The sequence below is a fragment of the Bos javanicus genome, chromosome X (genome assembly GCF_032452875.1).
Source record: "Bos javanicus breed banteng chromosome X, ARS-OSU_banteng_1.0, whole genome shotgun sequence".
Classification (NCBI taxonomy): domain Eukaryota; kingdom Metazoa; phylum Chordata; class Mammalia; order Artiodactyla; family Bovidae; genus Bos; species Bos javanicus.
Window position 1 is genome coordinate 17,641,101 of NC_083897.1, and position 24,147 is coordinate 17,665,247.

Sequence of the window (24,147 nt, forward strand, 5' to 3'; positions counted from 1 at the left end):
CACTACCCTTTCTTTTCTTTGGGGGTTAGCAACAAATTCAAAAATGAGTTTAACAAAGTGCCAAATCTGGGTGCTCAGCCAGGAACTCATTTACCAATTTTTTTCTTTTCCCTGGAGGAATCAACACCCATAGAGCTCTCCCCAATAAGGCAAAAGGGAATGGATCTCACAGAGCCCAAGATAGAAGGCAGCAGGATCTTAATAAACCTATGTACTTATAAGTGTGTTTAGGGTGACAGAGTAAACTCAAAATGTGACTGGAATAGTGTGCTATTTTGAAAAAGCTTTACATGTGATTCTGTTACAAATTAATACAGCACATCTCCCATGAAGCCTCCACTCTACCTGGGCAGAGCTCTCTCCTCCCCTGTTGGCTGCCTCCATAGACTCTGCACATTCTTTTGCACTTATAAAACTGGTTTGAAATTATTTGTACTTAAGTCTATTTCCACATTAGACTGACTTGGCAGAGCAGACTGTGTTTTGACTTTCAGTGCCCAGTATACATTTTGGCACATAATAGGTGTTTCCCAAATTTCTGAACTGAACAACAGCAGTAACAACAAAATATATATATATACACATACATACACACATATATACACACAGTACTATATATGTAATTTATATTATTCTGTAAATAAAAACAAATATAACAAACAAACATTATAATTTGTTTCATTTTATGTATTATTTATAAATAATACATAATATTATATAAATTTCTCATTTCAGTGCAATATGCAAGAGATTTCCATTAGTTAAAGATCAACAAGTAATGTTAATTTCTCGGGTGGTTTGGGCAGAGTGAAAGCAACGGAGAACAATGGACAGGGGACAGACAGAAGCTAAAAAGGGCCTCGAGAAATGTCTTAATTTCGTCTTCCCAGAAAGACAAAAATTTCCAAAGAACCCCTTTGCTATGTGGAAATGGTTCTCAGAGTACTCTGGTGCCAGGACCCCTGAGATGGTTTTAAATATGTCCAAGGACTTTCTCAGTGGTCCAGTGATTAGGACTCCACACTTCCACTGCAGGGAGCGCAGGTTTGATCCCTGCTCGGGGAACTAAGATCCTGCATGCCTTGTGGCACTGCCAAAATAAAAAATATGTTTACAAAATCTTTGACACTCCTCTATTTAAGAGGTGGAGCTCAATTTCCCTCCCCTTGCATGTGGACTAGAACTGGTGACTTGTGTTTAACAAATCAAATACATCAGAAATGACAGTGTATCACTTCCAAGACTAGGTTGTAAGAAACATTGCGGCTTTCTCCTTGCTCTCTCTCTTCCATGGCTCACTTATTCTGGGGAAGTCAGCAGTCGTGTTATAAGGACACTCAGAAGGTCCGTGTGGTAAGAAACGGAGGCCTCCTTCCAATCAACTAACTTGTTCCACGTGTAAATGAGTCCCCTTGGAGGTGGACCCTCCTGCTTCCCGTCACCTGTCAGCGGACTGCAGCTCCAGGAAACACCTTGACTGAAATTTCTTTGAGACTAAGGAGCACCCAGCTAAGCTGCTCCCAAAGTCCTGACAGAAACTGGGAGATAATAAATGTTTGTTGTTTTAAATAACTATGTTTTGCTGTCACTTTTTATATAGCCCTAAATAACCAACACAACCCAAAAGGTTCTTAAGAATTATTGAGGACCCCGAAGAGCTTTTGTTTACATGATATATAGTGACATCTACTGTTTTAGAAATTAAAACTCAGGAAAAAATTTTAATTTATTATTAATTTTAAACCAACGAGTCTTGATATGTTAGCATAAATAACATTTTAATGAAAAAAGTGTGAAAAGCAGTAAAGCTTTTGTGTTTTTGCAAAATATCTTCGCTGCCTGGCTGAACAGGAGACAGCTAAATTTCGGCATTGGTTTCTGTATTTAATGTGTTGTCATATATTATTTTGGTTGAAGTGTATGAATAAAAACCAGCTTCACACAGATATGTAGTTAGTAAAAGGAAGATCTTACACACCTCTGAAAGAGTTTCTGGGACTCCCTGAGTTCTCAAATCACACTTCAAAACTGCTGCTCTAGGGAAACTAGAAATGTATTAGGTTGGAAGTCAACAAAGAAAATGGGACTTCCTGAAATGCTTTGGAGGACTGTCTCTCAAGTGGCCTTACTGCCCTCTCTCACTCTAAACTGTATCATATATGCTTAAGAGTTGCCATTTCAAAATCTCCTGTAGTAAATGGGTATGAAAGAAAATAACTTAGTCCAAATCTGAGACTGTTACTTATTTCATCTCTTAATTTTCCATCTCTAGGCCAATCTCTCCCAATCCTTTCAAAGTCATCACAAGGCTAAACTCACGTCTAGCTATTCCTGAGCCAGTGGCAGGGTTGGCTACTGGTGCAGTCCTTTTGGGGAAATCAGTTCTTCAAGATTTGCACTGAACTTCCCAATCCAGTTTTTACCCTTTATAGGTAAGCATGAAACTATAATAGGGAAGGAGGGAATCCGGATGGGGGAGGGAAGAATGAAAAGAATAAGAAACTTTAATTTGGTCCCTCAACTGCTGTCTTAAGGAACTGAAACCAAATCCTTCATTTTATCATTCTTAAAAGAGTGTGTAGAGTGTACAGTGTAGGTGTGTACACATCAGAGTGTCTTGCCAGTTTCTCTTTGGTGAACTCACCCCAGACTCAATGTCTGGGAATTGGGAAAGACACAAACCAAGCCATGGAATTGTGAGACCAGATCATAAATAAAAAAGGTTTTGCTTAATCAATAAAGATCTTGGGAAATCTATTCCACTCTGTGTTGCTGTACTGGATATTTACATATGGTAAATTTACATTTAAATATGGCTTGGATATAATACAATATCTTTTTTCTTTTAACATTAACAGAGGATAGAATTTAATTAATTGAATACTCTACTCAGAAGAACTAAATAACATGTATTTAAGAAGCTTCACTCCAGTGGTTTTTGATCTTAAAACACAATTGCTAATTGTATGCTGAAATCTAGAAGGAAAAAAAAAAAAACCCTCTCACCTTCTTCGGCTGGATAAGGTTTCTTCACGTTCTACACGAGCAACTTTTAATACCTTCTTGTCAATAAATAGATCTTCAGGATAATAAGCAGATCTATATTGACGTTGTTGAGAATGGGCACATAACTTGCCAATCTGAAAAAAGAAATGCAATATAATTATATGATACTTTCACAGATATGATAGTAGAAACAAATTCTGAAAAGCACTTCAATTTCTTCCCCAATTTCTTTTTAAAGAGCAGAACGAAGCTATTACTGGAGTCAAAAAAGGTGATACGCTTTTAAGGCAAAGAACCAGGAAGGCTGAAGACCGGCGGGGGCACTTTGGCTGCAGTCTATTCACAGATTTCCTCAGATGAAAATGCCTTATTTCTATAGTGAAGTACATGTTAGAAAGGACCCTCTACACAGGACTTATGCTACTGATACCTTTCAATGGCACTTGATATTTATCCCTAGGAAGTTCACAAATGGAAACTTTCAAGTTTAGGAAGGTTTGGTGTAGGAAGTGAAGGGGTGTGTGGGAGATGTACAGAGTAGTCTGTTAATAGAAGAGCAACCTCCTGCACACAAAGTGACCCGATTCTTCTGAGCATTTTGCTAGCTCTTTTTAAAATTATATAAATCTCAGGTGTACAGCATTAGAATTTAAAGCTTAGCTCTATTATACTCAGAGCAATGATAAAAATGGCATCAGCTTTCTTATCTCAAATCTAAATGATTTGGTGAAAATATTTGTAGATTTGTTATTTGTTCATTTTCAGTCAAAAGCCTGAATAAACTTCTATATAAGTAAGTATGAATATTAACATATGTTTCCCTTTGTGCCAGATGCTATGCTTCGTTTCCTTGTGTGTTATTTTAATAAGGCAACTCACTGTGTGCTAAGTCGCTTCAGCTGTGTCCAGGTCTTTGCGACCCTAGGGACTGGAGCCCATGAGGCTCGTCTGTCCAGGGGATTCTCCAGGCAAGAATACTGGAGTGGGGTATCGTTTCTTTCTCCAGGGGATCTTCCTGACCCAGGGACTGAACCTATGTCTCTTTACATCTCTTGCATCGGCAGGTGGGTTCTTCACCACTAGCGCCACCACTTAATTAGGCAGAGGGCTTTTCAATTCATAATCAGATTCAGACTTCCCATTTTATAGCTGAGGAAATTGAGGCTCAGAGAGGTGATGTGACTTGCCTGAGACAAACAGGCAGTGGATTCACCGTCTGCCTTGGAACCTACATGTCTGACTTCAAAGCTAATGCAACATCGCCTTCCAAGAAGATGATGCTTGGTTTCCAGTTGCTTACATTCTATGTTTGGGGATAAGAAAGAATTCCCTGTTCTCAAAAACATAGACAAGGTTTAAATATAGATTGTATACTTTAGGAAAAATACTCGAGATACCTTGTGAAGACAAAGGTTATATCTTTGTCAACTTCTATACCTCCATGGAATTCACATTGGATTTTACACACGGTTAGGCATTTAGTAAAGACATAATTGAAGTGAATTGAAGGAAAATCCTAGTATCTGATCTGGCATACCATTCTACCGAGAGGCCATGGGCTCTGAGTGCTAATCCCAGCTTTTGGATTTCTGAAGATGGTCCTGATCATATTCACTAAGTTATCAATCTCTTAATAAAGGGACAAATAGCATGTAGCTGGTATAGCTTTGGAAAGTTATCCATATATAAATGAATTTTTGAAGTATAAAAAAATTTGGAATCCGCAGTAATATCACCTCCATTTATGAAAGACAGCACCTATATAGCATGATATTCAGACCACGTCTTCTCAATAGTTTATCTTAATGAGAATAAAACAAAAGTTGCAGACATTTTAAAACACTCCATTTGGCTTTGGAATGTATGATACTGAATTTTTCAGATGTGTTTATGTAATGCCACTTGACTTGGGCTAATTAACTTCAAATGAAGAGTCTGTATTCTCTGAATTTGCCCCATTTGGTGGCAGTCTGGTAGGGTACTTTAGGCAGGGGCTGCCTGGCTGCACTGGGGAGTTAAATTTTAAGAACTTACATAATGCAGCTACAAATAACCGAGTGCAGACTGTGCATCATAAAATTATGTCCTTAGACACATAGGCATTTCTTTGTTAAACTGCAGATGACCGTTCATGGAACAAAATCTTGATTTTCCTTCCATAAATATCTATTTATGACTCTGTGAACACATATCAATGTTAGAGTTTATTTCAAAGAGATTCAAGTATTCTAATCATCACATTCAGGAGCACAGGACACACTTTCTTCATCGACACCTGCTTCAAATCCAGCACCAAAATCACAATCTTTCACACATCTTGCACAGTAACTTGCCTACTTGCAACCCACAGCTGCAAAATCTCCCTCGCCATTGAAAGTCTGCCCTTTGTATCAGTGAATACTAATTGGACCCCAGCAAGACTTTAAAGTTTTGAGTCCCTCCAAATCTACTGGAAAGGGGGGCAGCTGAAGCAGAAGTAGGAAGGTTAAGAACAAATGAGAATGTAGCAAGCCTGCAGTCTGACCTTTCTTCCCAAGCCACCCAATGTGGCATTATCAAGCCGACTTCCCAAGGCTCTGTGTGGGGTAAGGGGCAAACAATGGTATCCTGCCAACACCCCCACTGCCCCATCTGAAATCTGCCACATCTTATCAGACAGGCTGTATTTTCTTCCACAAATCTACCATGAAGCAAATTCTTCTCATATACAAAGCGTTTGTCAAATGTAGACCCCCCTTTGGGCCCTTCTCTCCACATCTTTCTCCTCCACACTGTGTGAGCTGTAGGTGAATATTATGAGCTTATTTTGAGAAGTAGACATAAAAAGAAAACATAATTTACAAAGAGATGCGGTATTCACATTAAAGAGGTCCTTTCAGCTTCCTACTTGGGAAACCTCAGGCTATGCTGAGAGACCTGGCTCTTACTCTATAGCTGCACTTGCTAAAGAAGTCAGCCTCCCAAGTGGCATTTGAGAAATCAGTATCCTGCCCAGGAGTTTTAGACTCTTAAATAAAAAGTGCAGTCCAATTTCTTCTCACTGACTAATGTACCTAGTCAAGGATACCACTACCTTTAAATCTACTTAGTTGGAGTGAATTTATTGGATACAAAGGTGTCTCTATCAGTAGACCGGGAATATAAAACCTTTTTGTTCTCCATGAACTGTGATTCCTAATGGCGCCTTTATTTATGTGCCAGAACCTGTGGCAGGGAAAGCAATAGTGCTCTGAAGTGTTATAAGATCCAAAGTGTTAGAAGAAGCCAGGGCCTCTGAGCATATCCAGGCCAGCAGGTCGTTGTTGGTTCTAGGAACTCTCAGGTGACAAAAAACTCAGACTTGATCTTTCCCTCTAACCAGAGTCCAGAAGCACTGGCTTTGCACATACCTGGAGAATATACACTGCTGGGCCCAGCAAGGTATTTGTAAGTAAGAGCCCAGCAGACTGGACATCAGGAAGTGTGGCCTACAACCCCACTTCCACCTGTCACTGAGGGAAGGACTTCCTTTTGACCTCCCATAGTTCCAATCCACCTTTAACTCTAGTCTCAAAAGAGGAAGGTGTGGTATTTGAAGTGCCATATTTTATTCTGGGCTCCTTTGAGAATGTGGGGATTCCTTTCCCAGTAGAGTACTTTACCGAAGATTTTGAAACTATGCCAAGCATTTGGGTTTGATGCAATTCACACATACACCCCATAATCAACATGTCAAGAAATGCAGATACTCTACTGATTAAATTCATTCTCAGGCTCCCATTCATTGTTGGTTCTAGGAACTCTCAGGTGACAAAAAACTCAGACTTGATCTTTCCCTCCAGATGGCTGAGCAGAGAAAGAGGGTCTGTTGTAAGCTTCTCATCAACATCAATGCCTTGCATTTGTAACATAATCTCTCTCTCCAGCCTGGTGCTTCACAGGAAACCTCTCCACCCATTCCCTATTGTATCCAGTGAGTCCTACCACAGTGCTCCGAGGCATATAGTACAGGTATTATTGACCCTATCTTAAAAGATAAGGAAACTGAGGCTCACAAAAGTTAAGCAACTAAAACAGAGTCAAATGCCTAGTAAATGGCAGAGCCGGGGACTAGAAGCCAGATCTGTCTGACTTTAAAACCTATGGTTTTGTTTCATGGATTTCTATCAAAAGGATTGACTCTGAGGCTTGGTGTGGCCTGGTTCCATAGTTATGTGGACATCCCACCCATAACTGCAGAAAGATAATGATTATGAAACCTCTAAAACTATACTTCAAAGAAGGGCTCGTTCTTAAAGATCAATAGAAAAGTGATACCCAATTTTGACCAAAGTTTCAGAAAGTATTGCTCATGGAATGATTTAAACTCTTTGACCTGCCAGACAAGATTCATTTCATAACCATACCAAAGCACTGAATGTCAAGTTCTGTTGGATGTGGGAACGTGGTTCTCAAGTAGGTCTAGCCTGCTGCTTACTGCCTGCAGGATATCCCTGGATCCTGCCAGGTCTGTTCTGGTATCTGGCTTGAGTATATCCTTTACAGTTTCTCCCCAAATGGAAATTCCAGGTTAATCCTATGGCTACAAGAATTCAAGAGGTTTAAGCTTTTAGCTATACTGGCCTACATTAATGAGTATCTCTGCCTCTCCCCTACTCTTAACTAGCCCTAACTGCTCTCGATTTAAACATCAGGTGTATGACTTTACATTCTCTTTCTTAAAAAGCAGCTAAGGGGTGGTGGGGTGGTGGGTGGGTGGGTGTGTGTGTGCTTTAACTTATATGGTCCATAACAGAAGGAAGAGCAGGAGGGAAGGGGGAAGAGGAGGAAGGAGAGGAAGCAGCAGAAGTGAAGAGAGAAAAGTTCCCATCACTAAGGCAGTGGCGCGAGCTGAGCCGGCGACGACACATACTGCCCTCAGCAATCTGACCGCTTCTAATTGGTAAGATGGATATCCCACTGACTTCTCCTGTGAGCAGTACAGCTCCTTTCCTCTCAAGAGCTGTGCCTGAGGCCACCAAGACTTGAGGACCTCTAGGGGACCTTTTCAGTTTTATTTAATGACAGAATAACTACTCTGCTAGAATCCAGCTGATGACTGTGGTCGCAAGGAGTGTTTCTCTGAGAAATGTTGCTAAATAATTCATATAAATTTAGTCTTCCATTGTCGATGGATGTAGCAGAATCCTGAAGAATTAAAAATAAAATATCCTATATAGTTATACAATTTAATATTGATTCTGACCCTGCAGTCCACTCTGGTGGAATATTATGTGTGGTCTTTGTTTTAGGGAACCTTGCCATGGATTTTCCCCCCATGCCTGGGGCTGGGGAGAGGGTAGTGTGGAAAGGCCGTAAGGTTCCAGTTAAATGAAAAGAATGAACTTAAGTTCATTTTGTTCAATTGTCTATCATATCATTGTTCAATTTCACTTAATTAAATCTTAAAAGTTTTAAAACAAAATATACATTGAAATTATGTGATATACAACATAAACTTTTAAACAGTAGCAACCATGCCCATTTAACAATTCTACAGGTATAATAAAAATGCTAATATATGTTAATGTTTAGTCTGTGGTTAATGTTTTGTCTTGTTAATTTCCCCAGGGCTTTTATTACTGATTTAAATCTGCCACACTACTCAACTGATTGCACTGCTTCCATGAACTGCATGGAAGTAGCTCAAATGAATACTGATTAACAGAAATGAACAAACATTTGGCTGGGCCAACCATTCTTATTATATGCTTGTAATCATTACATACATTTTCTTACAATGAGATGGGCATGGCAGGCAGTTTCCACTCATTTTTCCTACAGAATATATGCATATGAGTATTAAATTAATTTATAACCTTGTACTTCGGGAAGCACATCATTATTAATTAACTATTGATTGATCAGGATAGAGAGCACAGAGGATAATGAACAGACCTGGGGACAATGTGAGCATTTTATGCTCCCACAGATTTGCTGTGACTCATCATTAATTGCTTGACTATTAAAATAAAAGTTCAGTAATAATCTGTAATGTATTCTGAATCAAGCTATTTTTAAAAATCAGGTGCCACTGTTTGAACATTTCATTCAAGTCAGCTCTTTAAATAAGCTGGAATTTTAAAAAACGGAACTAATGTCCTATAGATCAGTCTGATGTTTAGTTGAACTATATCACTTACAGTAAAAAAGAGCACTCAATTTGGAGTCAGGAGACCTGGGTTCCAGTCCCAGTACATCCTCCTACCATTTCAATAACTGTAGAAGAGTCCTTTAATAACCTTCAAACTCGGCTTCCTCGTCTGTAAACTGAAGATAATAATGCCTGCTGTACCTGGCAGTAGTGTGAAGATCAAATAAAATAATGGATGAAAGTGAAATGTCTCCCACATCCAGACAGAAAACTGACTCATTCATTCCATAAGGCAGAACTGCTTACCTTTGGCAGCCCTCTTTGTGAATTAGAATCCTGGCCTAGCTGGTCAGGTACATAGCTACCTATAAGTAATATCTGGAGGAGTTCTTTAAAAGGGGGACTTTGGGGAACTAGTGAAACTGTTTGGTGAGACTGGATCCCCACTCTGAAAGGGAGCCATACTGAGTCTGCCCACATTGTTCATGCATCACAGTCTGATCTGTTTTGCGCTGGGACACCTGGGATATCCCATTCTGTTCTTCAGGGTTCCAATTATTGATGGGTGCTACATGATCTTCGCCAGTTACTCTGTGTCTCTAACTTGTTTACTTGTGTCCATGGGAATGAATGCTGTGAGGAGGTGAGACAGGTTTTAAAAAATCATTTTGTGGAAGAGACTTTTATTTTTAGTAATTTATAACTGTCATAAGTGGATTCTGAGAAGAAACAGAACTGTGCATGTGTGCCTAAAGTTTATGTAATACCAATCCCTTCCCAGCACCAGGAGCCTAGGACTTTATTGTTTAATCACATATGGCCAATATTGTGGGGGCTAAAAGAGAACTCCATGCAGTCAATAAACTCAATACTGAATTCAAACACACTCTTCCAAGTATACTCATCTGCTTGTGCTCCCTGTCCCAGCAAACAGGAATCAATCACCTACTCACAATTGCTCAAGCCAGAAGAAATGAAAGCATTTCTGGTGAATTCTCCCTTTCCCTGACTTCTCTATGTCCAGCCACTAAGTCTTATTTTTTTCTCTCATATAACTTTTAAACTTCTGGGCTTTTCTCTATACTCAGCTTTTAGGATACCATAAACTGCCTCAAGAAACTCCAATACTTTGGCCACCTGAACCGAAGAACTGACTCATTGGGAAAGACTCTAATGCTGGGAAAGATTGAAGGGGAAGGAGAAGGGGACGACAGAGGATGAGATGGTTGGATGGCACCACCAACTCAATGGACATGAGTTTAAGTAAGCTCTGGGAGTTGGTGATGGACAGGGAGGCCTGGTGTGATGCAGCCCATGGGGTCACAAAGAATCGGACACGACTGAGAGACTGAACTGAACTGAAACTGCCTCTTAGAGCAGTGCTTCTCAAACTTGGATATGTATACAAATCACCTGGGATCCTACACAGTTAGATTTGAACACACACAGTATATCTGGGGTGAGGTCTGGGATGAGCAGCAAGGTCCTTGGGCTGCTGCTAAGTCACTTCAGTCGTGTCCGACTCTGTGCGACCCCATGGACTGCAGCCCACCAGGCTCCTCCGTCCATGGGATTTTCCAGGCAAGAGTACTGGAGTGGCGTGCCATTGCCTTCTCCGAAGGTCCTTGGGCAGTGGTTATCAAAGTGTGGCTCCAAAACAAGCAGCATCAGTATCACCTGGGAACTCATTACAAATGCAAATTTTAAGGCCTGACCTTAAACCTATTGAATCAAAAACCCTGGGAGTAGGGTCTGGCCATCCTCCAGGGGATTTTGATACACTTCAAGTTGGAAAACCACCAGTACATAGATGAGCCCAGCATCCTCTTAATTGGCCTTCCAACCTCCAGTTTTGACCTCTTTCAATTCAGAGGAACCTGACATGCTACAGTCCATGGGGTTGCAAAGCATCAGACACGACTGAGCGACTGAACAACAGCAGCAGATTCATTCCCTTAACAGCAGTTCTCTGAGACCCTCTCAGGAAGTCCTAGAGGTCAAATCTATTATCATAATAGTACTAAGACTTAACTTGGTCTAGTCTCTCACAAATACATTGAATAATTTTCCAGAGACGTCATGTTGTATAATGACATCATTGCTCTGGAATATGTGGGTCTAGATAGCATGTTTAGGGCACAAATATATTTTATTTCAGAGGTTAATTTATTCTCAGTCCTTAGTGCTCTCATTGGCTATTTACTTAGGTTATGCCTACTATAATTTTTGTAACTTCATTATCATTTAATTGTAAAATCCGGAAGCTTTGTGTCTATGTGAAAACACAGGAAGTAACTACAGTTTGTAGTCTTATTTGCAATAATAAATATTTTTTGAAAAAGTATTAAGATTAAGTATAAACAAAAATACAACAAAACCTCATTCCTTTGGCCTTATATACATTAATAATTCATCATAGGGTGTATGATTCAACATTTCAGAATAGGAATGTAGTGTGAGCTAAGTTGTAGTCATCTTGAAAATCATTCAGTTTAAAGAAAAAGGAGTAAAAAAAGGAGTTAAATATTTAAAAGAAGTTATGAGCTCTTTAAAAGTCAAAATTTGTTAGAGCTTTTCAAAATAGAAATGGAAAAACAACTGAAGCATAGTTTAGGGTAAGCTGTTATATTACAGTAGCTGGAGAGTTACACATGGGGTGAAGAAACGAATAAACACGGAAGGACTGATATTTGCTCAATGTCTACAGGATGAAGACTCAATAGGAAAAAAAAAATCACACCACCTTCCAATGAAAGAAGGTAACTCACCAAATTAAAGATTAAGCTGCAAACATAAAGATGGAGTTATACCTCCTCAACAGAATTGAGTTTTTGCCTTTCAAATGGACAAGTCTACACTCATGAGCTGGACCTGCTATTTTGCTTATATCCATCCAGTATAACTAATCATCGAAGATCTATGAGAATTTGGGGGAAAAACATGAGCAGTGTGGAAATACTGTGTTAAATAATGTTGAAATTCATGATTTACCTTCAAAAAACTATGAGGGCATTTACATTGATGATGCAAAAGATATAGGAGGTAAAACTGCTGGCAGCTTAGCATGAGTCGGGTTAGAGACACCAAATTCTTAATAGTAGTCACTGTACTTCCCACTGCTAAGCACTTCCGGTTTTTAAAAAAGCCAATTTCACTTACTGCACTTGAAGAAACAGTAAAAATTTGAGTAAATGTTCACCCTTGGAAAGGAACAAAATAAGCCGGTTACTTTAAAGAAAACAATTGACAGTTTGTAACCAATGATAAAATTTGCATTATCAGGGCTCCCAGTTCCACATGTAAGGAGTTTGGAAGTTGCCACTCCATCTAAAAAACAAGAAAGAAGCTAAACAGACTGAAAATTCAACTCTTTCCAGATCTATAAGAGAGGAGGGGAGAGCTGGTAAACCACTACTACCAAGATGAGAGAAACAGATAGCGAATAGAGGGAGTAAGGGCTTACAAAGCACAGACTTAGGAGCAGAAACTGCCTTGGGAACCCAGGGCTGGAGTAGGAAATCAAACTAACTGGCAAACTGCTAGAGGCTCAACAAAGACAACTTTGAAAGTTAAACTCTCCAGAGATACCTAGCCATAAAGGCACCCCAACAATGTGAATTTTACCTTCAGGAGTTTGACCAGCTTCCCATAGTAAATGTCTGAGAAAAAAATTCCTCATGCTTCCAGCATGGAGAAAGGGAAAGGAATCATTTTGAAATACACCTGAGCATTCTGGTCTTCTCAACAAGGCTTGCCCTCAGCAGAAACCAATTAACTAAAGCCTAACGCTATAGGGTATTTTCAGAACCTAACTCACCTGGGCAAGAGAAATACCCAACTCCAGCCCACTCTAGCCATCCTGTCCCACCTAATAGTGGAGGTGGAATTTTAAAAACTGAGAAATAGTTGGGAGGTTTATGCTCCAGAGGCTTAGGCTCATTAAAAGTCCAAGACCTAAATATAAGACTGTAGACTGCCTCCTCTTCCCTACATCTTACTATCATATCATTACAGGCCTATTTATAGCAGTTCCTTTTAACCAGTAGATCATGTCCAGCTATCAAGAAGAAAATTACAAGGCATACTAAAAGGCAAAAAGCACAAATTAAAGAGACAGCAAGATGTAGGAATTATCAGACTGGGAATTTAAAACAACTATGACCTATTAATAATGGATACAGTAAACAGTACCCAAGAACAGACTGGCAATGTAAGCACAGAGATGGAAATTCTAAGAAAGCCAAAAAGAAAGAAAACTACTAACAGAAATGAAGTATGCCTTTGATGGGTTTATTAGCAGATTGGACACAGCTGAGAAAAGAATCTCTAACTGGAGGATATGTCAACAGAATGCTCTAAAACAAAAAAGCAAAGAGAAAAGAGACAAAAACAATAGAATATCTAACAACTGTGGGGCAACTACAAAAGGTATAACATATACATAATGGGACTATCAGAAGGAGAAGAAAGAACAGAAGAAATATTTAAAATAGTAATGACTGAGAATTTCTCTAAATTAATGTTAGACACCAAATCATAGATACAGAAAGCTTGGGGAACATCTAGCAGGTTAAATGCACCCCCCCCAAAAAAAAAACACCCCACACATAGGCATACAATTTTCAAAATACAGAAAATCAAAGAGGAAGAAAAATTCCTGAAAGAAATCTGGGATGGAGGAAATATCCTACTTATAGAGAAACAAAGATAATAATTATAGCTGACATTTCTTTAGGAACCACGCAAGCAAAAAGACAGTGGAGTAAAAATAAAGTGTGGAGAGAAAAAAAATCACCAATCTAGAAAGTTGAGAGTAATCTGAAAAATTACCATTCAAAAGTGAAGGAGAAATGAAAACTTTCTCTGACAAACAAAAATTAAGAGAGTTTGCTGCTGGTAGACCTGCCTTGCAAGAAATGTTAAAAGAAGTTCTTTAGAGAGATGGAAAATAATATGGCTCAGAAACTTGGATCTATATAAAGAAAGAAGAGCACTGAAAAAGGAATAAGTGAAGACGAAATAAAAACAAAACCTCTTTTCTTACTCTTAAACTGGAGAAGGCAATGGCACCCCACTCCAGTACTTTTGCCTAGAAAATCCCATGGATGGAGGAGCCTGGTGGGCTGCAGTCCATGGGGTCGCTAAGAGTCAGACACGACTCAGCGACTTCACTTTCACTTTTCACTTTCATGCACTGGAGAAGGAAATGGCAACCCACTCCAGTGTTCTTGCCTGGAGAATCCCAGGGACGGGGGAGTGTCGTGGGCTGCCGTCTGTGGGGTTGCACAGAGTCGGACATGACTGAAGTGACTTAGCAGCATATATAAATGAAATGAATGACAGCAATAATACAAGAAATGGGAGTAAGGAATTGGGATTATTTCGTTATTATAAGGTATTCACACTACCTGCAAAGTGGTGTAGTGTTATTTGAATGTGAACCTGGGTTAGTTGTAAATGTATATTGCAAACTCCAGAGCAACCAATAAAAAAAGCTTAAAAGAACTAAAATTGATAGACTAAGAAAGGAGAAAATAATGGAGTCACATAAAAAGCTCAGTTAAAACTACAAAAAGCAGGAGAAGAGTGGAAGACAAAACCAAGAACAATGTACAAGGGCAGCAAATAGAAAACACAGTGACCAAGACATTAATACATACATAAATATTAACTTTGAATGTCAGTGGTCTACATGAATTAACTAAAAGACAGAAATTTTCAGGGTAGATCAAAAACATGACCTAACTATATGTTGTCTACAAGAAACCCACTTTAAATATAAAAACCCATAGAGATTAAAAGTAAGTGTGTGGAGAAAAATGTACCATGCTAACACTAATCAAAAGATAGCAGGCATAGCTATATTGATTTCAGATAGAGCAGACTTCAAAGTAAGAAAATTTATCAGGGATAAAAAAAGGGCATTACACAGTGATAGGTCAATTCTCCAACAATTCTTAACATGTATGTGCATAACAATAGAACATTAAGCCACATGAGGCAAAAACTGATAGAACTGCCAGGGAAAATAGATGAATCCACTATCATAGAGGCTTCAACACACCTCTCTCAGAAATAAACAAATCCCAGCAGGCAGAAAATCAGTAAGGACATAGTGGAACTTAACAACACTATCAATCAACTGGATATAATTGACATCTATAGACTATGTCATCTACCAACAGCAGAATATACATTCTTCTCAGACACACATGGGACATTCACCAAGATGAACCACATTCTAGGCTATAAACACATCTTAAAATGTTTAAAAGCAAAGGAATCATATAATATCTACTGTTTGACCACAAAAGAATGGAATTGGAAATCAATAACAGAAACATAACTGGAATATTCCAAAATACTGGAAGATAAGATAACATGTTTCTAAATAACACTTTGGAGAAGGCAATGGCACCCCACTCCAGTACTCTTGCCTGGAAAATCCCATGGATGGAGGAGCCTGGAAGGCTGCAGTCCATGGGGTCGCTGAGGGTCAGACAAGACTGAGTGACTTCACTTTCACTTTTCACTTTCATGCACTGGAGAAGGAAATGGCAACCCACTCCAGTGTTCTTGCCTGGAGAATCCAAGGGATGGGGGAGCCTGGTGGGCTGCCGTCTATGGGGTCGCACAGAGTTGGACACGACTGAAGTGACTTAGCAGCAGCAGCAGCAAATAATACTTGGGTCAAAGAAGACTAAAAGAAGATGAAAATACAACTTAACAAAATTTGTGGGATGATGTAAAAGTAGTGCTCAGAGTGAAATGCATAGCATTAAATATGTAATTAAAAAATCAGAAAGTTCTAAAATCATACGTTTCTACCTTAAGAAACTAGAAAGAGACAAGCAAATTAAATCTCATGTAAGCGGAAGAAAAGCAATAATATGACTTAGAGCAGAAATCAATAAAACTGGAAACAGGAAATCAATAGAGAAGATCAATAAAACCAAAAACTGGTTCTTTGTGAAAATTGATTTAATTGATAATCCTCTGGTCAGGCTAAGAAAAAAGCAGAGGACACAGATTACTAATAACAGAAATGAAAATAAATTAAAAGGAAATAAGGGAATACTATGAACAGCTCTATGCCCACAAATTTGATAACCTATATAATGGGCCAATCCCTTTAAAGACATGATCTGCCAAAACTTACACAAGAATTAGATGATCTGATTAGAACTACACCTAGTAAAGAAATTGAATCAATGATGAATATCTTTCCAAAGCAGAAAGAACTAGGCCCAGATGGATCACTGGTGAATTCTATCAAACATTTAAAGAAGAAATTATGCCAATTCTCTACAATCTCTTTTACAGGATACAAGGAAAGGGAATACCTCTTCACTCACTATAGGAAATCATTGATACCAAAATAGCTAATGAACATGAACATGCTTGTGTGCTCAGTCGTGTCCAACTCGTTGCAACCCCATGGACTGTAGCCTGCCAGGCTCCTCTGGCCATGGGATTTTTTTTTTCAGACAAGAATACTGGAGTGGGTAGCCATTTCCTTCTCCTGGGGATTGTCCCAAGTCAGGGATCAAACTTGAGTGTCCTGGGTCTTCAGTATTGCAGGCAGATTCTTTACCCACTGAGCCATTGGGAAAGCACCCCAAATAAAGACATTATATTAAAAGATCTTTCATATTATATGTGATAAAAGAAATACAAATTAAAATGAGATACCAGTACACACCTATTAGAAGGACTGTAGAATTGTTCTGGCTATTAGAATGCCCCAAATCTGTAAAACTAACACCACCAAATGCTGATGAGGATGTGGAAAAGCAGGTATTCTCAAACATTGCTGATGGGACTGCAAAATGGTACAGCCATTTGGGAAGACAGTTTGGTGGTTTCTTGCAAAACTAACCACACTCTTACCACATGACCCACCAATTGCACTCCTTCCTAGTTTCCTAAAGGAGCTGAAAACTTATGTCTACACAAAAACCCACACAAGGATGTTTATAGAAGCTTTATTCCATAATTGCTGAAACTCAGAAGCAATCAAGATGTCCCTTAGTAGGTGAAATGAGTAAAAAGTTGTGATACAGACAGACAATGGGATTTAATTCAGCACTAAAAAGAAATTAGCTATGCTATGTTAAGTCACTTCAGTCGTACCCAACTCTGTGCGACCCCATGGACGGCAGCCCACCAGGCTCCCCCGTCCCTGGGATTCTCCAGGCAAGAACACTGGAGTGGGGTGTCATTTCCTTCTCCAATGCATGAAAGTGAAAAGTGAAAGTCAAGTCGCTCAGTCGTGTTCGACTCTTAGAGACCCCATGGACGGCAGCCCACCAGGTTCCTCCGTCCATGGGATTTTCCAGGCAAGAGTACTGGAGTGGGGTGCCATTGCCTTCTCTGGAAATTAGCTATAAAGCCATGAAAAACATGGAGGAAACTTACATGCATATTAGTAAGTGAAAAAAGCCCATATGAAAAAGGCTACTTACTACATGATTCTAATTAGATGATATCCTGGTAAAGGAAAAACTATGGAGACAGTGAAAAGACCAGTGGTTGTCAGGGTCGGGGGTAGGAGCAGACATGAACAGGCAGAGGATAGAGGATTTTTAGATGAGTAAAAGTACCCTGTATTATATTACATTGATAGATATATGTCATTATACTTCTGTTCAAAGCCATAAAACACATAATATCTAGTGAACCCTAACATAAACTATGGACTTTGGTTGATAATGATGTGCCAGTGTAGGTTCATCCTTGTAAAAATTTTTTTAAAAAGAAAAAAATAAGGACTAGTCTAGTAAAATGGGGAGAGTTATGCATGTGTGAGGTCAGGGGCTATATAAGAAATGTCTGTACCTTCCTCTCAAATTTGTTGTAAACCTAAAACTGCTCTAAAAAATAAAACCTTTCTTTTTTGCCACATTGTGCAGTATGCAGGACCTTAGTTTCCCGACCAGGGATCAAACAAGTGCCCCCTGCAATGGACGTGTGGAGTCTTAACCACTGGACTGCCAGGGAAATCCCAATAAAGTCTTTCAATAAGAAAAGGCTTTCACTATCAAGTAAAAATCAGGATTTGGTAAAACTTAGTTCTTCCACTATGAGCTTTACAGCTTTTGATGAGGCTGTGGTGATATTAATGCATATGGTATTTTGATATTGTATAGTGAAGTGTGTTAACCTTTGGCAGATCTGCATAACTCAGTGAACCCCATTTTTCAAATGATACAAAATCACATAATGGCTAAAGATCCACTAAAACTGCAAGGAAGATTTTTTTTTTGTAACAGAAAATAAAAAGTTAATTGATATGTTTCAGGTTCCATATTGCAGCTAACCTTTAAGAAACTGTCACTTAAAAAAAAAAGAAACTGTCACTTGTCAAATTTTTATGTAATATCAGAGAATGCCTTAGTTATCTTAAAAGCATATTAAAACACTGCTCTTTGTCCAACTGTTTATCTGTGTGAGATCAAATTTTCATCAGTTTAACCACACTGAGTGCAGAAGCAGATATGATAATCCTACTATTAAGGATTATTAAGTCTACTATTAAGTCAAAAGAAAGAGATTTACAAAACGTAAAACAATGCCACTCATCCCATTAAAGGATTTTGTTTTGGAAAACATATCTATTTTCTTAGAAAAATATATGTGAGCATGATGACTTTACTATTTGTTTTAAGAAATCATTTGTATTTATGTGGCTTGTACCAGCTCTTAGTTGCGGCATGGGAGATCTTTAGTTATAGTGTGTGGGATCCAGTACCCTGAGCAGGGATTGAACCCGGTACCCTGAACTGGCAGCACAGAATCTTAGCCCCTGTACCACCAAGGAAGTCCCTATTATTTTTTAAATAAAATAGTAGATAAGTATTTTAAAATCCTGTTTTAATTTCTAATACAATAAATAACAATAGATATAATTCACATAAGCAAGTCTCTTTGGAGGCTTCTATACTTTTTAAGAGTGAAAAAGAGTCCTGACACCAAAGGTTTCCTGCATACTAACACCCAGAATAATCAGAAAACAATAATTTATAAGTAAATTACAAAGTATTTATAGTAAATAAAACATTATTTATCTACTGTGTTTGGAGAGCTTCCCAGGTAGCTCAGTGGTAAGGAGTTCACCCTCAATGAAGGATAGGCGGGCTCAATCCCTGGGTGGGAAAGATACCCTGGAGAAGGGCATGGCAACCCACTCCAGTATTTTTGCCTGGGAAGTCCCATGGACAGAGGAGTCTGGCAGGCTACAGTCCATAGGGTTGCAAAGAGTTGGACATGACTTAGCAACAAAACAACAAAATGTGTTCTGAGTGCTGGAGTCACAGCAAAGATAATATCATTACTCAGCTTAAAAGCCTTCAGTGGCTTCCCATAGCCTTTAGGATAAAATATATATCTTACCTTCACTTACAATATCCTTGATGATCTTTTTCCTGCAAAACTCCGAGCTTTGTGTCTCCCTCCTCCCATCACATTTTATGCTGAGTTCTTTCATAGCATCATAAGCTTTTTACACATGCTCTACATTCTGCCTGGAAACCATCCCCTTGTTCTTTGGGTTCCAATTTACATTTGACTTCCTTCCAGAAACTTTTCCTGTCCCCCAAAGTCTGGATTTGATCTAATTCTCTAATCTCCTACAGTCCTCTATACTTCCCTGACCATGGTACTTATGACACCGCATTGTAATATCACTTCTTTGAGCCTATCTGTCCACAAAGGTGTAAGCTTCAAGAGGACATAGACAAAAGTAGTCTTGTTCATCACTGAATTCCCAGTGCTCAGCAAAACTCTCTACTTATTAGGTGATTAATAAATATTTGTTGAATGAATAATAAATTAAGCAATAAAATGTTATATAACATATGTATCAAAATACCAATCATAGGACATCAGCAAAAATTTCTGCATACGTATCTAGGAGAAATTTCTCCTTCAAAAAAGCTGTGAAAAAACTGGAAAAAAAATGTCAGAATCAACATTTTCATAGCTCGAGAAATTAACAAAAGGACTGCAAAGATCCAAGGAGTATTTATTCAAGAAAATGACTGAACCTCTGAAAGAGTAGTGAGCATTCTATGAATCCAGTAATAGCCTGATATCAAAATTGCACAAAGATATCACACACACACACACACACACAAAAAAAAAAAACAAAAAAAAATGGAGAAGGCAATGGCACCCCACTCCAGTACTCTTGCCTGGAAAATCCCATGGACGGAGGAGCCTGGTAGGCTGCACTCCATGGGGTTGCAAAGAGTCGGACACGACTGAGCGACTTCACTTTGACTTTTCACTTTCCTGCATTGGAGAAGGAAATGGCAACCCACTCCAGTGTTCTTGCCTGGAGAATCCCAGGGACAGGGGAGCCTGGTGGGCTGCTGTCTATGGGGTCGCACAGAGTCGGACACAACTGAAGCAACTTAGAAAAAAAAGTCACAAAAAAAGAAAACTACAGAAAGATATCACTTATGAAGATAGACTAAAAAATCCTCAACAAAATTCCAACAAGCTGCATCTAGTAACACATCCCTGAATTTGGAACCCTACCTCATAAAGACTTATACTTAAGTGCTAAAAATATACAACTTTTAGAAGAAAATACAGGCATAAAGTTTTGTGACACTGGATTTATTTGGCAATGATTTCTTAGATATGACACTAAAAACACAATTGACAAAAGAAAAAATAGATAAATTGGACTTCATATAAATTAAGTACTTTCATGCCTCAAAGGACACTATTAAGAATGTGAAAAGAAAACCTACAGAGTGAGAGATAATATTTTCAAATCATATATCTGATAAGCATCTAGTATTCTGAATGCTAAAGAACTCTTATGACTCAACAATATAATAATAATAATATTAAATCCATGGATATAATCTGATTAGCCCCTTTATAGTCTGTCACTTACCTGATACTAATTATGCATCTTCATTTCTCATAGCTTGTTGCTATTCATGTGTCTGTTTCTATTCACTGGGTTTCCCTGGTGGCTCAGTGGGTAAGGAATCTGCCTGCAATGCAGGAGACCCAGGTTTGATCCCTGGGTCAGGAAGATCTCCTGCAGAAGGGAATGGCAATCCACTCCAGTATTCTTGTCTGGAGAATCCCACGGACAGAGGAGCCTGGAGGGCTACAGCTCATGGGGTGGCAAAGAGTTGGACACCACTGAGTGACTAACACTTTTACTTCCTATTCACTATGCACAATTAAAACTTGAGTCTGACGAAGAGGTATAGTATGTAATGGGAATGCATAGTATGGAAAACTGAGGCTGACTATCATGCAACATTACCTACCACTCTATCACAGAATTCCAGATCACATACAGCAATGTCCATGCTATCTCTGGTACAGGCTACCACCGCATAGTACAATATGTCAGGAGAGCCGAATTTTGGATTTTCTTTAACTCACTCTGATTACCACTGTTGTTAAATTCTGAGAGGCTGAAGGGGTAGGGTATTAGATGAGTTAAAAAGAAAAAATATTAGAGTACAACATACATTATGTATATACTCCATTTCTCATGCAAATATTCAAAAACCACTGTACTGCCAGGAACTACTCCTAAAATTGTATGGGAAGCCATGTACTGATAGATGGCAGCAGGACTGTTCCAGGATTGTTCTGACTGTAACTTCAGCCAAACCCACTAGCTACAGTCCATCTAAATAAAGACATGGTCTCTGACCAATACCTGGAGTCTCTGCTGATTGCCCTGCACTGTAGACAGACCTCTGCTGATTGGTTTTAGCAAAAGATATAATCAGAAGGGTTCAGAAATACTGCTGAGATGAATTTTGAAAAGGACATGATTGAAAAGAGAGAAAAAAAAATCAGGTGAATTGAGAAGAGTTGTGACCTCTGAACAGAAATAGCACAAAGAAACTCATCTCGCGCGTTTCCTCTGTGACAGCAGCGTTGAACACTGCTATCATTCTAACCCTTTCTGCCTATAGATGTTATTTTCACTTTTTCCTCCAATCTCTTCTTTTGGTCACTTCCTTAAATGTCCGTCATGGTTTTCCTACACCCTGGATTGGCTTCTGTCCTTGCCTATGCAATTAATGAGGTAATATAGAGCCTCAAATTCTAAACTCTATTTATCTATGTGTATATAATGACTAACCCATTGATCTAAATCAAGGTGTGAATATATATTTGAAAACAAATATAAATAAATGTTTAAAATTCATATATCAAAAAAAATTAATGAAGTAGTGCCATTTTGTCAGCTTGTGATTTTTTTTGTTCCCTAGTATTTGCACAACTCCAGCCACCCCACAGAACTCTGGGGCATCATCTAAAATGGGCTTTCACCTGCTGCCTTCAATACACCTAGACTCACAGACACATGGATGTCAGAGCTGGCGGGCACCAGGAAATCAGTTAGGCCAATTCTCCCTTTTACAGATAGGAAACCGAGGTCCAGAGAAGGTCACGGGTTTACACATGGCCAGCTTTTGGAAGCGCTGGATGTGCCCACAGAATTCATCTCGGTTGAATTTTGCTTTCTGCAAAGAGATTTTAGAAGCTTTCCCAAATACAATAAAACTCAAACAGAAATGGTATCGAAATGGATTGCTGTTTTGTATCATCTGTGCTCTTCCACCCTACCATTAGTGTGAATAATTGAGAAGTTATTGAAATTGAAGGATCTACTGCTTATAGATCATTCAAGAATGAAGGATATTCCAGGCCAGTTTCAGGAAATCTGTAAGGTAAGCATTCTAATAACTAACATTGTGGTTAGTTATAGCCCTTTGCTCTTTACAAAGCACTTGTCCATATTACATTATGACGTAGGTGTTTTATAACCAGGTCTATGAAGATCTTATGCCTATTTTTACCAAGAGAGGTTCTAAGAAGTTAAGTGATTGCTCAAGGCCACACAGCTAATAAGGGACAAAAAAGGGCCTTTAAACCAGGACCTAACACTCCAAATTCCAACATGCTTCTCTATAATCCCTGTTGAGGAAACTGGGAGTAACTTACAATCAAAGATTCACCAAGTTCAAAGTTAATACTTAAGAAACTGTGGTCTTCAAGAAGATGGAAAAAACGAGTAGCAACAGAAATAACCCTGGGCAAGTGTTTCCTGTATTTCTTTCTTAACAACAAAAATGGTCTCAAGTGACACCCACATTGTCCAGTTGGACATGGTGATTGAAAAATGGGACCTATTTTTGATTTATGCTGAAGAGTAATAAGGACTTCACTTGAAATGTGTCTTAGGTACACCAGATCTGAACTTTAAAACCCATCTCTTATTCTTCATGAGTTACTCAATTAGTAGGGTGAATATCCAAGGCCTATTCTAGCCCGAGCTCTGCTACTGGGACCTTTGTGCCCTTGGTAAGGTCTTCTGGGGGCCTCAGCTTTCTCATCTACAAGATGAAGGGGATTGGATTAAATAAGCACCCCCAACTGTGGCATCTTAAAATCCTATGGCTCTACGAGCAGGTATGGTGCCAGGAAAAAGGAGTCATTCCCCTTTGAAAGTAGAGGCTGTCTCCTTCCTTGCCCATCATTTTGCCTTTTTTTCCCCCTCATGGTTTTGCAGCCACTATAATAAAGATAAGTAAGACTTGGACAAGAAGCTTGCTCACTGTATCATGATCTTTTAACAGATTTCATAATTTAATATAGTGATGTGACAACTAATAATGAAAAATAAACAGAAGTTTGAGGGACATACACGGGGCTCCTGATGGGCACCATCAGATCAGAGAGTCTGCAACCTGTCAGGAGTACATATTACCTTGGGCAGCTGGGGCTCACAGAGAATCGCCCACTGATTTCAAAGGCCCTTCAATGGTACCCAGAATTATTGTTAACAGAAATACTCTCAGGTCAGCTATAGACCCCTAAGACAAATCATTTAGCCTCTACATAACACAGGAGAATTGCAAAACAAGTTTGTTCCAAGGAGAAAGGTACTTTTAGCAAAAATCCTTGTTGTAGCATCGGATTCTGCCCATGTGGGAATTGTCTGCACAAAATTAGTGACGTCTATTACAAAATACTGG

At 38.9% G+C, this 24,147-nt stretch overlaps 1 protein-coding gene across 1 annotated transcript in view; it reads right to left on the bottom strand.

Annotated features, from left to right (window-relative positions):
- GPC3 (glypican 3) overlaps positions 1-24,147 on the bottom strand; it is a 459,188-nt gene that overhangs the window by 157,260 nt on the left and 277,781 nt on the right. Inside the window, exon 4 of the mRNA XM_061408363.1 lies at positions 3,007-3,140. Coding sequence (XP_061264347.1) covers positions 3,007-3,140 — 134 coding nt within the window. The remainder of the gene's footprint in view (positions 1-3,006; positions 3,141-24,147) is intronic.